This window comes from Globicephala melas, chromosome 2 (genome assembly GCF_963455315.2).
Source record: "Globicephala melas chromosome 2, mGloMel1.2, whole genome shotgun sequence".
NCBI classification, from domain to species: domain Eukaryota; kingdom Metazoa; phylum Chordata; class Mammalia; order Artiodactyla; family Delphinidae; genus Globicephala; species Globicephala melas.
In genome coordinates, this window is record NC_083315.2 from 147932603 (window position 1) to 147950477 (window position 17875).

The 17875-nt window shown below is 42.2% G+C and overlaps 1 protein-coding gene across 6 annotated transcripts in view; it reads right to left on the bottom strand.

Moving 5' to 3' along the window:
* Positions 1-17875, bottom strand: part of DPF3 (double PHD fingers 3) — a 266506-nt gene that overhangs the window by 14588 nt on the left and 234043 nt on the right. For all 6 annotated transcript variants that reach the window (XM_060294995.1, XM_060294996.1, XM_060294998.1 and 3 more), the window contains one exon: positions 7131-7243. In XM_060294995.1, the coding sequence (XP_060150978.1) occupies positions 7131-7243 (113 nt within the window). Of the gene's footprint in view, positions 1-7130; positions 7244-17875 lie in introns of those variants that run through there.

The following is a 17875-nucleotide window of genomic DNA, read 5'->3' on the forward strand; positions in this document are numbered from 1 at the left end:
TTCTGAGTCGTGTGGATGAAAGGCTCTTGGTGCTCCAGCCAGGAGTCAGGGCTCTGCCTCTGAGGTAGGAGAGCCAACTTCAGGACACTGGTCCACAAGAGACCTCCCAGCTCCACATAATATCAAACGGCGAAAATCTCCCAGAGACCTCCATCTTAACACCAGCACCCAGCTTCACTCAACGACCAGCAAGCCACAGTGCTGGACAACCTGTGCCAAACAACTAGCAAAACAGGAACACAACCCCACCCATTAGCAGAGAGGCTGCCTAAAATCATAATAAGGCCACAGACACCCCAAAACACACCACCAGACGTGAACCTGCCCACTAGAGAGACAAGATCCAGCCTCATCCACCACAACACAGGCACTAGTCCCCTCCACCAGGAAGCCTACACAACCCACTGAACCAACATTAGCCACTGGAGACAGACATCAAAAACAGGAGGAACTACGAACCTGCAGCCTGCAAAAAGGAGACCCCAAACACAGTAAGATAAGCAAAATGAGAAAACAGAAAAACACACAGCAGATAAAGGAGCAAGATAAAAATGCACCAGACCTAACAAATGAAGAGGAAATAGGCAGTCTACCTGAAAAAGAATTCAGAATAATGATAGTAAGGTTGATCCAAAATCTTGGAGATAGAATGGACAATAGAATGGACAAAATGCAAGAATCAGTTAACAAGGACCTAGAAGAACTAAAGATGAAACAAGCAATGATGAACAACACAATAAATGAAATTAAAAATACTCTAGATGGGATCAATAGCAGAATAACTGAGGCAGAAGAACGGATAAGTGACCTGGAAGATAAAATAGTGGAAATAACTACTGCAGAGCAGAATAAAGAAAAAAGAAGGAAAAGAACTGAGGACAGTCTCAGAGACCTCTGGGACAACATTAAATGCACCAACATTCAAATTATAGGGGTTCCAGAAGAAGAAGAGAAAAAGAAAGGGACTGAGAAAATATTTGAAGAGATTATAGTTGAAAACTTCCCTAATATGGGAAAGGAAATAGTTAAGTCCAGGAAGCACAGAGAGTCCCATACAGGATAAATACAAGGAGAAATACGCCAAGACACATATTAATCAAACTGTCAAAAATTAAATACAAAGAAAGCATATTAAAAGCAGCAAGGGAAAAACAACAAATAACACATAAGGGAATCCCCATAAGGTTAACAGCTGATCTCTCAGCAGAAACCCTACAAGCCAGAAGGGAGTGGCAGGACATACTGAAAGTGATGAAGGAGAAAAACCTGCAACCAAGACTACTCTACCCAGCAAGGATCTCATTCAGATTTGATGGAGAAATTAAAACCTTTACAGACAAGCAAAAGCTGAGAGAGTTCAGCACCACCAAACCAGCTTTACAACAAATGCTAAAGGATCTTCTCTAGGCAAGAAACACAAGAGAAGGAAAAGACCTATAATAATGAACCCAAAACAATATAGAAAATGGGAATAGGAACATACATATCGATAATTACCTTAAATGTAAATGGACTAAATGCTCCCACCAAAAGACACAGATTAGCTGAATGGATACAAAAACAAGACCCTTACATATGCTGTCTACAAGAGACCCACTTCAGACCTAGAGACACATACAGACTAAAAGTAAGGGGATGGAAAAAGATATTCCATGCAAATGGAAACCAAAAGAAAGCTGGAGTAGCAATTCTCATATCAGACAAAATAGACTTTAAAATAAGGACTATTAAAAGAGACAAAGAAGGACACTACATAATGATCAAGGGATCGATCCAAGAAGAAGATATAACAATTGTAAATATTTATGCACCCAACATAGGAGCACCTCAATACATAAGGCAAATACTAACAGCCATAAAAGGGGAAATCGACAGTAACACATTCATAGTAGGGGACTTAAACACCCCACTTTCACCCAAGGACAGATCATCCAAAATGAAAATAAATAAGGAAACACAAGCTTTAAATGATACATTAAACAAGATGGACTTAATTGATATTTATAGGACACTCCATCCAAAAACAACAGAATACACATTTTTCTCAAGTGCTCATGGAACATTCTCCAGGATAGATCATATCTTGGGTCACAAATCAAGCCTTGGCAAATTTAAGAAAATTGAAATTGTATCAAGTATCTTTTCTGACCACAACGCCATGAGACTAGATATCAATTACAGGAAAAGATCTGTAAAAAGTACAAACACATGGAGGCTAAACAATACACTACTTAATAATGAAGTGATCACTGAAGAAATCAAAGAGGAAATCAAAAAATACCTAGAAACAAATGACAATGGAGACACAACGACCCAAAACCTGTGGGATGCAGCAAAAGCAGTTCTAAGGGGGAAGTTTATAGCAATACAAGCCCACCTTAAGAAGCAGGAAACATCTAGAATAAACAACCTAACCTTGCACCTCAAGCAATTAGAGAAAGAAGAACCAAAAAACCCCAAAGCTAGCAGAAGGAAAGAAATCATAAAAATCAGATCAGAAATAAATGAAAAAGAAATGAAGGAAACAATAGCAAAGATCAATAAAACTAAAAGCTGGTTCTTTGAGAAGATAAACAAAATTGATAAACCACCAGCCAGACTCATCAAGAAAAAAAGGGAGAAGACTCAAATCAATAGAATTAGAAATGAAAAAGGAGAGGTAACAACTGACACTGCAGAAATAAAAGAGATCATGAGAGATTACTACAAGCAACTCTATGCCAATAAAATGGACAATCTGGAAGAAATGGACAAATTCTTAGAAAGGCACAACCTGCCAAGACTGAATCAGGAAGAAATAGAAAATATGAACAGACCAATCACAAGCACTGAAATTGAAACTGTGATTAAAAATCTTCCAACAAAGAAAAGCCCAGGACCAGATGGCTTCACAGGCGAATTCTATCAAACATTTAGAGAAGAGCTAACACCTATCCTTCTCAAACTCTTCCAAAATATAGCAGAGGGAGGAACACTCCCAAACTCATTCTACGAGGCCACCATCACCTTGATACCAAAACCAGGCAAGGATGTCACAAAGAAAGAAAACTACAGACCAATATCACTGATGAACATAGATGCAAAAATCCTCAACAAAATACTAGCAAACAGAATCCAACAGCACATTAAAAGGATCATACACCATGATCAAGTGGGGTTTATTCCAGGAATGCAAGGATTCTTCAATATACGCAAATCTATCAATGTGATAAACCATATTAACAAATTGAAGGAGAAAAACCATATGATCATCTCAATAGATGCAGAGAAAGCTTTTGACAAAATTCAACACCCATTTATGATAAAAACCCTGCAGAAAGTAGGCATAGAGGGAACTTTCCTCAACATAATAAAGGCCATATATGACAATCCCACAGCAAACATCATCCTCAATGGTGAAAAACTGAAAGCATTTCCACTAAGATCAGGAACAAGACAAGGGTGCCCACTCTCACCACTCTTATTCAACATAGTTTTGGAAGTTTTAGCCACAGCAATCAGAGAAGAGAAGGAAATAAAAGGAATCCAAATCGGAAAAGAAGAAGTAAAGCTGTCACTGTTTGCAGATGACATGATCCTATACATAGAGAATCCTAAAGATGCTACCAGAAAACTACTAGAGCTAATCAATGAATTTGGTAAAGTAGCAGGATACAAAATTAATGCACAGAAATCTCTGGCATTCCTATATACTAATGATGAAAAATCTGAAAGTGAAATCAAGAAAACACTCCCATTTACCATTGCAACAAAAAGAATAAAATATCTAGGAATAAACCTACCTAAGGAGACAAAAGACCTGTATGCAGAAAACTATAAGACACTGATGAAAGAAATTAAAGATGATACAAATAGATGGAGACATATACCATGTTCTTGGATTGGAAGAATCAATATTGTGAAAATGACTCTACTACCCAAAGCAATCTATAGATTCAATGCAATCCCTATCAAACTACCACTGGCATTTTTCACAGAACTAGAACAAAAAATTTCGCAATTTGTATGGAAACACAAAAGACCCCGAATAGCCAAAGCAACCTTGAGAACAAAAAAAGGAACTGGAGGAATCAGGCTCCCTGACTTCAGACTATACTACAAAGCTACAGTTATCAAGATGGTATGGTACTGGCACAAAAACAGAAAGATAGATCAATGGAACAGGATAGAAAGCCCAGAGATAAACCCATGCACATATGGACACCTTATCTTTGATAAAGGTGGCAGGAATGTACAGTGGAAAAAGGACAGCCTCTTCAATAAGTGGTGCTGGGAAAACTGGACAGGTACATGTAAAAGAATGAAATTAGAACACTCCCTAACACCATACACAAAAATTAGCTCCAAATGGATTAAAGACCTAAATATAAGGCCAGAAACTATCAAACTATTAGAGGAAAACATAGGCAGAACACTCTATGACATAAATCACAGCAAGATTCTTTCTGACCCACCCCCTAGAGTAATGGAAATAAAAACAAAAATAAACAAATGGGACCTAATGAAACTTCAAAGCTTTTGCACAGCAAAGGAAACCATAAACAAGACCAAAAGACAACCCTCAGAATGGGAGAAAATATTTGCAAATGAAGCAACCGACAAAGGATTAATCTCCAAAATTTACAAGCAGCTCATGCAGCTCAACAACAAAAAAACAAACAACCCAATCCAAAAATGGGCAGAAGACCTAAATAGACATTTCTCCAAAGAAGATATACAGACTGCCAACAAACACATGAAAGAATGCTCAACATCATTAATCATTAGAGAAATGCAAATCAAAACTACAATGAGATATCATCTCACACCAGTTAGAATGGCCATCATCAAAAAATCTAGAAACAATAAATGCTGGAGAGGGTGTGGAGAAAAGGGAACCCTCTTGCACTGCTGGTGGGAATGTGAATTGGTTCAGCCACTATGGAGAACAGTATGGAGGTTCCTTAAAAAACTACAAATAGAACTACCATATGACCCAGCAATCCCACTACTGGGCATATACCCTGAGAAAACCGCAATTCAAAAAGAGTCATGTACCAAAATGTTCATCGCAGCTCTATTTACAATAGCCCGGAGATGGAAACAACCTAAGTGCCCATCATCGGATGAATGGATAAAGAAGATGTGGCACATATATACAATGGAATATTACTCAGCCATAAAAAGAAACGAAATTGAGCTATTTGTAATGAGGTGGATAGACCTAGAGTCTGTCATACAGAGTGAAGTAAGTCAGAAAGAAAAAGACAAATACAGTATGCTAACACATATATATGGAATTTAAGGAAAAAAAATGTCATGAAGAACCTAGGGGTAAGGCAGGAATAAAGACGCAGACCTCCTAGAGAACGGACTTGAGGTTATGGGGAGGGGGAAGGGTGAGCTGTGACGGAGCGAGAGAGAGTCATGGACATATACACACTAACAAACGTAGTAAGGTAGATAGCTAGTGGGAAGCAGCCGCATGGAGCAGGGATATTGGCTCGGTGCTTTGTGACCGCCTGGAGGGGTGGGATAGGGAGGGTGGGAGGGAGGGAGACGCAAGAGGGAAGAGATATGGGAACACATGTATATGTATAACTGATTCACTTTGTTATAAAGCAGAAACTAACACACCATTGTAAAGTAATTATACCCCAATAAAGATGTTAAAAAAAAAAAAAGAATATCACTATTTGCGACCCCTAATGAAATAGTCAGTGTAGTCAAAGATGCTGCCATCATGAAAAGAGAGACACCAGGTATTACATACCTCCTGATGAAAGTATACCTCACTATTTATGAAGTAGTCTTGCTATTTATATATTTTAGAGACAGAGAAAGAAAGAGACAGAGAAAAAGAAAGAGAACCTGGATGTGATCAAGCCTCTAGCTCTAAGCACCAATGTACAAGAAATACAAGAGACAGAGGAAGATGTCAAACACCACCACAGGGATGCAGTTAGTAAAATACAGTCATGGGAAACTCTATTGAACAAATAAATTGATTTCTTCAACCAAAAACATCAAGGGAGGGCTTCCCTGGTGGTGCAGTGGTTGAGAGTCCGCCTGCCGATGCAGGGGACACGGGTTCGTGCCCCGGTCTGGGAAGATCCCACATGCCGTGGAGCGGCTGGGCCCGTGAGCCATGACCGCTAAGCCTGCGCGTCCAGAGGCTGTGCTCCACAATGGGAGAGACCACAGCAGTGAGAGGCCCGCGTAACACAAAAAAAAATCAAGGGAAAAAAGATCAAAATAGAAGGAAACCCTATATATTAAGAAACTTTAAAGACATATCAACTAATTGCAATGTATGAGTCTTATTTGAATCCCAATTCAAATAAATTGTAAATAAAAACGTTTTAAAACAATTTATGATTATTAACACAATGTTTAAGACAATTGAGGCAATAGGAATGTTGACTGGATGTTTCATTATATTAAGGAATCATTGATTTTTTAAAATATTATTGTTAATATTTTAGTTATATTTGTTAATAAGTAAGTCCTTATCTCTTTTTTTAACTTGAAAATAAATATATTCACAAGCTGTAAAACATAAATCCTTATATTTTTAGACACATATGGTATTTACCGGTGAAATGATATTATGACTAGGACTATAATATCGTGGAGAAAGAGGTGGCAATATTTACAAAAACAGGATTGGACATGTATTGATCATTGTTGAAGCTAGTCATGGGGGTACGTCAGTTTCACTATTTTCTCTATCTTTGTATATATTTGAAATTGTCCATAACAAAATGTGGGTTTTTTAAATTCTGCATCTATTATACTTAACATTTAGACCAAGTGAGATGACACACTCCAGAACGTGGTGTAAAGAGCCAAGCACATCCCGACCGTAAGCAGTGGGCACCATTGTCTATCAATGAACCCTTGAGGGCTAACGGCCAGCAAGGCAGCCTCTGGCCATCACTTCCTACACCTCTCTCCACAGGCACGAAGAGTACCCAAGGTCCCTGGAGCACAAGGGTCCCAAGGGTCCTCGGGGCAAAAGTCAAGAAGGAGGTCCTGATGGATATTTTCCCCAGGAGTCCAGTGATGAGAATCCTGCCTTCCTCTCCAATCCTCGAAGGACTCCCAGCTCCTTGTATTTCTCCCGCCCATGCGGGAAGCCCCACACTCACATCATTCTCCGAGGTCCCACAGAGGATACAGGATTTGCACTCTATGCACTGCCACTTGTAGGTCTTGACAGCCTCGGTCATGTTCAGGGTGAACTGCAGGCAGGTGGGGTGACCTGGAGGAAGCAGAAATGGCAGCATTAGGGCCAGAGGGTCTGACCTGTCACCCCTCAATGCCACAACATCATGGCCAACTTGGAGGGAGGGTGGGGTAGCACGGGTTTTGGAGTAAAGTGGGAGCCTGGCTGGAGCCCTACCCACCATCCTCACCACCACCCACAGTTACATCAGATCAACGCTCAAAGAGAGAAATAGGTATTAAGCCTTTTGCTGAGGAGAGATGTCATCCAAGTCCTCTTGCCCTAAGAGCCATGTTCCCCCAGAGACGTAACCAGTTGATGAGGACAGAAAGTGGTGATCAGAGAGAAAGAGAAAGGAAATCGCACAGCACAAGGCGACACCGTGAGAGTCAGCAGCATTACCTCCCCGGCATCGATTGTGGTGGGAGGTAACACATATGGGCTATTTGCAGCTGAGCCTTCTGACCTGCAAAGCTGTGCACACTGCCTTAGGGTACCGGGGAGGAGATCAGAGGGAACATGTGAGGCTCCCGGGAACAGAGCTCAGGGGGCACTGGGAGGCACTACACTGCCACCTAAGGTGTCCATGCCCACACCCAGGGGACAAGCAGAAGTCCACGCCCTGCACAGTAACAGGCCCTATGGAGGGAAGCAGCCTGGCAGGGAGGGTGAAGAAGTGGAGCACCACTGCAAGGGAGCACGACAGCCAGGTCTATCCTGAAAGGACTCGTCACTGGCTCTAACTCTTCTCTCCATCCTATGTATCACGTTAGCCAAGCCAATAATAAGAGCAGGGAGGGACATTAATGTGACCTAAGAGGACCCAGCCCCAGCAGACCTACACTGGAGCTGGGCTCTGCTCTCAGCCACCGCCCACTCAAAAGAGAGACACCAGCAGCAGGAGGACAGCTGTGAGCCACAGAACGTGAAGACCTTGACCTCCTATTTGGCAGGGAAGGGAAACTTGGATGATGACCCCCGGTTTCCCAGGGCTGTGAATCAGACAGGGATCTGCCCAGACACCCCGGGCAAAGCCCTTTACTGACTCTGTCACAAAAGAATTGATAGTTTTGCCTATTGCTAGGGGTTCACCCTTCTCCCAATTCTGCCAAATCCACCATATAGTGCATGTGTCGCCTCTTTCACATGAGGGATTGTGAGCTTCTAAAGAAGGATAGTATAGATGGGGCACCAATTAGGGGCAACCAACACAGTGTCCAACCCAGTGTCCCCCACAGTCAAGATCCCACGCGGTACCACCACTCCTTGGCAAAGCCACATCCCAGCAGGAGGCCCCCATTTCTTCTTTTCCAAACCCTCACAGAGTTCTATCATGGTCCTTTGGGGGAAATACTGTCTATTCAGTCACTATAAGGACCCTTCAGATCTGGGCCGCCACCAATGCAAACCACACTGAGTTATCTCTGAGAGTGAGAGTGGGGACAGAATGACTCATGGTGAGGGGAGTTGGGGACACCTAGCAAATAGCAGGTGGGAGCATTGAGGAGAGGACTGATCTAAAAGCATTTCTAGGACTTCTCAGGAGCCATGCAACTTAGACCCTCACAGCTCTGAATAACCCTCTCAAAGTGACACCATGCCAGCGACTCTGGGGAGAGCAAAGGCTTACATTAAAAGCCTGGATGAACATCCAGCTGATATTCCTGACAGCATCTCAAAGATCTGTCTAAGAAGAACACTAGCCAGGGTTGTTCCCTATTCTGATCTCTCACACAGAACACTGGGATGGGAATAGGAGAGAAAATACCAGTTTGAGATTCTGGGTGGTCTGGGCCATAGATGCCCAGGTTCTCAGATAGGGCATCTGGTAAGGTTGAAGATGAATTCATGGAGTATATACCTAGAACAGCAGGTTGATGTTGCCCTGTTCTGCGGCCTTAGGGCACACCCAGCCACAACCAGCCAGCTTACAGTAATTGTTCATGAACTAGGGTTTATTGAACATCTGCTAGGCCAGCCATGGCACTAGACAGAAAAGATACAGTGGTGGGCAAGACCCCCACCCCCAAACCCTTCTAGTCTGGTCAGAGAGAACTCAAATTAATAAACTACACACATACCTATTTACCTATAATTGTGTAAGTACTGTAAAGAAAAAACACAATTGGCAATGAAAAAAATCACAGGAGAATCAAATCTAGTCTGAGATGTCAAGGAAACCTTCCCTGAGAAAGATCTTTAAGCTGATACCTGGCAGATGAGGGGGAGTTAGCTGAGTGGGCGAGGGAGAGGATTCCACGTGAGGAGAACAGCACGTGGAGAGGCTCTGAGCAGTGGAGGAGCTTGGCAAATTCAACGGAAGGGAAAGGCCAGTAGGCAGAGGCTTGCGGAGCAAAAGGAGGAGGGCAAGAAGTGCCCAGAGAGGTAGCTACAGCCAAGTTACATGGGCACTTGTGGCCCTCATTTAAGGATCTGGGGCTCTAAAATCATTAAAGCATTTTAAGCAAGGCAGTGACTGAATTGCCTTGTGTTTTTAAAGGAGCATTCCTTCAGCACGAGGGATCTTTGGGTGGTGAAGCAGTTCTGAACCTTGATTGCAGTGAGTTACGTATTGATAAGATTGCATAGAAGTGTACACATACATGCATAAACACACATGTGTGTGAATGTAAAACCAATAACGTATGGATAAGGTCTGTGACTGCATCGTGTCAGGTGCCTGGTTCTGATAGTGTACTATGGTTACGGAAGATGTTACATTGGGGGAAACTGGGTGAAGAGTGCATGGCACCTCTCAGTAATATATTTTGTAACTTTCTATGAAGCTCTAATTATTTCAATATAAAAAGTTGAAAAGGTCTTTTTAAATAAGGAAAACACAAAGAAAAATTTAAGTCATCAAAAAGGAGGGAAGGAAAGGGAGGAAGGGAGGGAGGGAAGAAGGGAAAGGAAAGGAAAGGAAAGGAAAGGAGGAAGGAAGGAGCTGCTGTCTAAGGAAAGAACTGGGGGCGGGGGGCAGAGGGAATGTAGAGATGTAAGAATTGTTGCCAGGAAACTAGTTTGGAGGTGGATGTTGCTGTTAGGAGAGAGACAAGGATGGTGGAGGTGGAGCTTGGAGAAATATTAAAGAAATCATTGACAGGACTTGACCATTATTTGAGCATTGGGAGTGTGGGAAAGAGATGATGAGAAATAGTCTCAAGATTCCGACCTAAGAAACAAGGTGGGTTGCAGTGAAACTTACTCAAATGAGGAACTACAGAAAGCATATAGGGACCAAATGGGGGAGGGGGAGGAGAACTCTGTTTTGAGCATGTTGAATTTGGGAAGTCTGTGAGACTTTGGGTGGAAATGTCAAGCGGATGGTCGAATATAGGGGTTTAGCGCTCAAAAGAAATATGAACTAGACATAAATTTAGGAGGTTTTGCTAAATAGGTGGTCATAGAAACCATGAGAGTTAATGAAATTATCTAGGAAAAGGGAAAAAAGAGAAAGGAAGAGGAAAGAAGAAAGAAAAAAGTCTAGGACTGAGCTTTGAGTAACTCAACCATTTGAAGATCAAAAGAAAGGACCAACAGAGGAAACTGGAAGGATGGCTGGAGAGAGGTAAGATGCAAACCGTTCAAGTATGGGTCTCAGCGGCCCAGAGAAGAGCTTTCAAGAAGGAGAGGGTGGTCAGCGGTGTTGACTGCCAAAGGTTCATGAGTTTGTCATTGCTCGATAAGGACCCTGAATGAGGGCCTGCTGACAGAGCTGAGCAGAAGTTGCCCTACTGATAATAATACCCTCAGCAGTGTCACCTTCCCCGGGAAGGAAGGTCAGCACATTCCAGAGCGTGACATGTAGCTCCACAGCTGGCCTCTGGATGCCTCCGGGGGTGAGGGTGGGGGGGGTGCATGCTTCATGAAGCCAACAACACTCCCCAAATATTTACTGAGAGCCAACTCTCTTTTCAAGACCTCTCGACCACTGAAGACATTTTCTGGGATAGCTTTGGACCAGTGAACAGTAGCAAGTGGGCTTGAGAAAATCCTGTTGGAAGTGTCTCAAAAAATCCCATGGACTTTCTCTGTGTTCCGGTTTTGAGAAAGTCACCAGCCTCCCCCCAAAGACCTTCACACCCAAAGGAAGGGAACGAAGCTCACACAGCCTCCACCCCAGGTAAAATGTAGGACTAAGATTAGCCTCAGCTCTGGCTACAGAGCTCCTTCAGTTCAGAATTCAGACTCAAGTGGGAGAGGAAAGGAGGTGATGCAACTTCTCAGCTGCGGAGGGTGAGACACAAAGAGTTAAGTCACCCAAGCTGCCATTAGCAGGTGCAAAAACTATGCCCAGAACTAAGTCCTCCTTTCTGTGCCACCAGAACAGGTTGCCTGTCTGCTGCCTTTCTCTACAAACTGGAAAAGTCATTTCCCAGATAAAACTATAGGGATAAGACTTCTTATCTACCATGGAAATGACTGGAATAAAGCATACTGTTGGACAAAAGGAAAAGTTGCTAAGGAAAGTGCTAGAAGCCCATATCTAAGTTTTACTGCTAGAAGTCCTTATTTTTGCCCAGAACTAATTTCTAAAATCCTTGCAAGTAAGTGGATAATAGTCTTTCCAACTCAAGGGTGGTAGAAAATAAAGAGGCACCTTGGCAGTAAAGCAATTTACTTATGGCCACCCACTACTTAAAGATTCCTGTCTTAATCTGTTTTGTAAAATTAACCATCATTCTCTAAAGTGCTTGCTTGGAAATCTAGATTTTCCATATATCCAGTTTTCTTAAAGCGAGGAATACCTGCATTGCTATTTAAATAGCCCAATGGAGTGAAGGAGAAACAACACTTCCCGGGTCCCCTGGGTGAGATGATTCAACAGGACATTTATAAGATTTCAATTACCAAAATGGATTTAGAAAGTGGCGTGGTGTGCATGATTCATCCCAGCTAGATCATTAAAAACCAAGTCCTTCCTGAGTGTTCCTCCAAACTTGTTCTATTAGGAGGGTTCAATAAATCTTCTGCCCGTTTGTTCAGTTGGTCCAGTGGTGAACTTGGTGTAAAGAGACATTCTTAATCCAGCCCTAATCCCTTCCAAAATGGACCTCAATCTTCCCTACAAGTTGAAACAGGAAATGTAACCCATGACCACCATGTGCGGAGACCTAACTTCTGGACAGGGCTTTCAGACAACGGAGATTTGGCTTTGGGGTGCTATTTCAGCAGCTGGGTAGAAAAGGGAAACCAGCAGGATGTGAGACGCTTCTCAGAAAGAAGATTGTTCATGAGGTTGGTATGTATGAAATTGCAGTCTACTGAACTCAGTGAAAAAGAGAAGGCAGGCGTCTGAAAGCAGGGATTGCCCCCTTGCCACCTGAAGGATACACGTCATGGCTTTCCAGAACCCATGTGCATAGACACTGACAATGTTCAGGGACAGCGAACAGGAGTTCGCGGTATTTGAGTGAGAAGGCACACAGATGAATATCCAGGCAAAACCAGCGTTAGTTTTATATTTACAGCTGCCTACTTCCACACATGCTCATACACAACTGCCCACACACATGGATATTTCCAACCTTTTAGGGACAAAAATATCTAAATATACCTTGTTGATTGAGTTCACATTACGACTGTGACTTAGAAGCTAACAGAGCCATTAACCAGTCAGTGTCAGGCTATAGATACTCAGCACAGTGAGAGAAACACAGTTCATTTTCAACAAACCCTGGGCAAAAAGAAATCTACAAATGGCTATGACATGTGTCTCTTACATTACGATCCTTATTAAAAGAGTTTTTCATTACATTATTGCCAATATTTAATTTGGACTAGGCTAAGCCACATCACTGATTAAATTAGAGCTCCAGAAAAAAAATTATCTTGCTAGGTATGTGCTGAAAACATAAATAAAATAGATACAAATAACTGTGGAACTAGCATGGTCTATTATTTATTCATTGTGAAATGATAAACACCCAATTATATTTTATTACCTTATTCATCAATGTTGATCTCTTAAAAACTAATTTCTCAGGAAAGGAAAACCTAAATACCACAGTTCTCAGGCAAGTAACTGCAAAATTCAAATTGCACTCCTTGGTCTGATGCCTGGTTTATAGAAATCATATCATATAAAATATGTAGGATCGATTCCAATCTGAAAAAGCACCAAAAACAAGTCTCCATAGGCATTCATTAGAAAGTAATTTGGCTCAAATTTCTAGCAGTTCTCTATATTCATACACACATACAATTTCTAATATTTACATATTGCAAAAATATATAAGAAGCTTTAGCTAAAGAATTTATGCACAGTGCAGTCAAATCTGAATCACCCACGTTAAAGAGTAATTTGCGGAGAAAAAAATATTACTAGCTCACTTTGGGAAGCCATCTCACTCCATCAGATCCATTCATTTTCACTTATCCTCTCTCTCCCTCTCTCCTTCTCTGTCTCTCTCTGTCTCTGTCTCTCCCTCCCTCCCTTTCTCTTTTTCTCTCCTTATCGAAGGAATGAAGCTCTGAGTTATTATACTTAATCTGTAAAGGGAGGAACCAATTCTGAGCCATCAAGAATTTGAACTCTGTGCACATACATTGTGACAAGCGTGTTATCCGGGCACTGCTTCCCCACATAGATTGCTTCTCCAGCCCTGCTTTGCAAACCTTCTACAATGGTCTACAGGCTTACCTCCCATCTGCCCCAGATGTTCTTCTAATACTAAGACATCTACAAATCAAGGACCACAATGGCACTCCAGAGGCACCTGCATGGCTCCCTTTTTTCTCACCATTTTAATGTACTTCAAAGAGGACAAAGAAGAGAAAGAGTAGAAAGGATAAAGACCATACAAACAAAAACGCATTCAAAATAAATGATGGTGGATGCCATGGCTGCCTTTTGCTTGGCTAAAACACTTTACCATCAGCAAGTCTGATCCATCTTAGGGGTCTGTTTATCCTCCCTCAAAGCTGTCAAACTCTAGGGCACCCAGATGTCACACAGGAGACAAGCCACAGGGATTGTTGCTTCAATCATTATCATTAATAATCATAGAAAGCCATTCAAGCAAGGACATTAGGAGCACTTTTAATGGGCTCAATCACTAAGGGCTCATGGCTCCATTCTCAAATGGCCCTAGAAATTCCCCAAGTTTTCATGGTCAAGTGTGGTCTCACATATAAGCCTGAGGGCACTTCAGCTAGTCCTCTTAAAGTGAAATAAGGGCATGGGACAGCCTTGACCTGCTTTTATATAACTTACCTGACTGTCCCAGGTTGGGGCCAAGGTACCAGAAAGATGTCAAGAACCACGGTAATGATCCCAGTGCCCCTAATTAGTCACTGCAGCTGAGTACCAAGGATCATTTATTCATTTACTCATTCCCTCAACAGTATTTTTTGAATAAATAAATGTGGCCGGCAGTGTTCTAGGCACTGGGGATACAGTAGTGGGGAAAACCAAAATCTGCCCTCATGGAGCAAGTACCACAATTTGATATATGATGCAACATCTGAGTCCCTGAGAAAAGTCACTTTGCCTCACAGGCCTTAGTTTTCCAATATATTAAATGAAATGATAGGAATCTGTTATCCATAAAGCTGTGGCTCTGTCTATGCCACCTATAAACACTATTTTTAGAGGTATTTGTGATCCCAAATTGCCCATCTTATTGGTGAAATAAACAAGCCTTCTAAAGTTTGCCAGCTGACACTCAATGTGAAAGAAACTAAGAAGGAAATTAAAGTAAGTTAGTTCTGCTAGAATTTCAGGCAAATGTTCCACTGAACTAGCCCATTCCTAGTCCAATACCACGACAGAAAGCACAAGAAATCTAGAAACTAAAAGCACTTTTCATCAACCACACCACCCACCCCCATGCAAAACGTTGGGTCTGTACAGATGGGTGGTCAATGAGTCTGCAGGCAGCAGAGGCCTTGGGTAAGGTTTCATCATGAGCGATATTGAGCTGTTTGTGTGACAGTGGGCAGATATTACCAGGCAGGAATGGAAGAAGAGGGTCCCCTACATGAGCAACTCAGGTTAAGTCTCCTTCTAAATCTTCACTTGGAACTGTAGATTGGAGGCAACCATCTGCCAAAGTGATGCTTGTCCCACAGCAGTGCATGGAGCCCAGACTGAATCGTTGTCCAGAGCCCAACATCAATATTGTATGTGAATCCCTGACATTGGCTGTGCATGTTAGGCCTCTCTGGACATCATGAGCATCTAGCCATGGGCGCTGGCTAAAGGCTTTGGGTTTTCTTTGGAAAAGTGAGCCCGAAGAAGAAATTGTTGCTCAGATTGGAGAGCCTGCGATCTTCTGTCTGGGAGGATTTTATGGTATAATTGATGGAGAGCTGGTAGAAAAGAGCAGTGATTGGTCAACACTTGATTGCCTGTTATCCTCCAACTGCTGATCTTCCATGAACTGGAAGATAGACTCACGGGTGGTATAAGTTCTCGAGTTGTCTGAGGAGGTTTGCAATGGTATTCCAATTTTTTCTTTCAAAAATATTTCAGAGTTGTGCCAAGTCAAAAGGAAAATGATGCTTTCTTGCTTTGCTGGCCTTTTCTATGTGCTGCTGGGAAGCAATCATAGAAGTGCCTAGAAATAGAGGACTGACAGTGTGTCCATGACACTTAAACACTTTGTCTTTCATTTTATCTTTTAAATCATTTTTAATTCTAATTTGAGGGTTCTTCTGACTTTGCAATTTACTTTATCGTGATCAGGTTCTTACAGAAAAATAATTCTATTGAATTTGACCAAATTCAATGAGCACCTACAACTGCCAGGAACTATACTAGGTGCTGAAGTTTCGAAGATGAATGAGGCGTGGATCCTGCCTTGAGGAGCTCAGGTTTAGGAGGTGTGATAGGCAGCTTCTGAGATGACCACCAATGATCCCCGTCTCTTGGTATTCATAAGCTTGTGTAATTCTCTCCCCTTGAGGGTGGGCTGGACTTAACTGACTCACCTCTAGCAAGTAGAATATGACAGAAGTGATAGGATGTCACTCCTAATATTAAGTTTTAAAAAGACTTTGGCTTTCATCTTTGGCACTCTGTCTTATGCTTTCTCACTCATTTGCTCTAAGGGAGGTCAGTTGCTGTGTTGTGAGATGTCCTTGGAAAGGTCTCAGTCCAACTTCCTGGGAGGAAATGAATCCTGCTAAAAACCATGTGAGTGAGCTTGGAACAGGGTCCTCTCTCAGTCGAGCCTTCAGATGAGACCATAGCTCTGGATGACAATCTGACTGCAACTTCATGGAAACCTTGATCCAAAGACACTCAGCAAAACCACACCTAGATTCCTGACCAATACAAACTATGAGATAATATTTATATTTTAAGCTGTTACGTTTTGGAGTAATCTGTTATACAGCAACAGATAACTATTATAGGTTATATTTTTTGAAAAAACTATAATACAGTGTAATAAGTGCTATAATAGGGGAATGAATAGAGTGCTTACAGATGGAGAAGCAATCAATGATGGGAAGCTTGGGGAAAGCCACTGAGAGGAGGTAGCATTTGAGCTGGGCCTTGAAGGACGAATTTCCTAAGGGAAAAGAAGGGTAAAGAGAATTACAGGGAGAGGAAATTGCAAGAAATTTAAGGTGCATGGTTTATTCAGGCAAAGTAGAGTAGCTCAAGAAGAGCAGGAGAAAAGGGAAGTGGCAAACGATGACGCTGAAGAGGTAAGAGGAAAGATTGTGAAGGGCCCCTTATACAGGCATACACATTGGAATTTGACTCTGTAAGCAGTGAGGAATCCTCAGAGTTTTTTAAGCAGGGAGCTGAGTTTCTTGTACTCATGCTTTAGAGAGATGACTCTGGTGGTTAGGACAGACGGTATGGTGGAGACGGCTAGGGCAGGATAACCAGTTACAATATCCATTTATTCAGAAAATTTTTATTGAGCACTTACAATGTGCCAGGCACTGTGTGAGGTGCTAAGCAGTGAACAAAACAGATAAAAGTTCCTACTCCTATGCAGCTTATGTTCTAGTGGGGGCACTAGCATAGGACCAGCCTAGAAGCAGTGGTGATTAATGTAGGAAACATTTGAGAGGTAGAATTAGTCAATGGGACATGATTCTTGCCTGGACATTGGTGTGAGCAAGAGAAAAAAATTAAAAATAACACCAAGATTCTTAGGTTGGGCCACAGAGTAGATGATAACACTGTTAGCTGAGATGGAGACAGCAGGCTTGCAGAGAGTAACAATAGATTCGTGTTGGTACATTGCACTTAGTGTGATGAGACTTTCAGTGGAGTTGTCCTTGGGTCGCTGAGAAAATACAGGTCTATACTCAGGAGAGAGGACCAGGCTGGAGATATAGACTTAGAAATCATCAGGTGTGGGTGGTAGATGAAACCTTGGCACTTGGTGAGATACTCAGTGAGAGACCACAGATTGAAAAATAAAAAGGACCTCGTTGGGAGGAGGGGGGGAGGGTAACCACCAGAACTAAAGGCATGAAAGGGCATCAAGAAGAGAATTCAGTGAGAAAGAGACAACGGTCACAAAAGGAGGAGAACCTGGAGAGAGCCCTTCCTGGCGTCCATGGCCACCACCATCAAGGGAGAGATGAAGTAAGATAAGAACTGAAGAGAACGTATTACCCTGTGAACCATTGCTGATTAGAACTGGGTAAAGTGATCCCCAAGAGTAGCGGACCCTCATCACTCTCTGAATGACTGGGTGG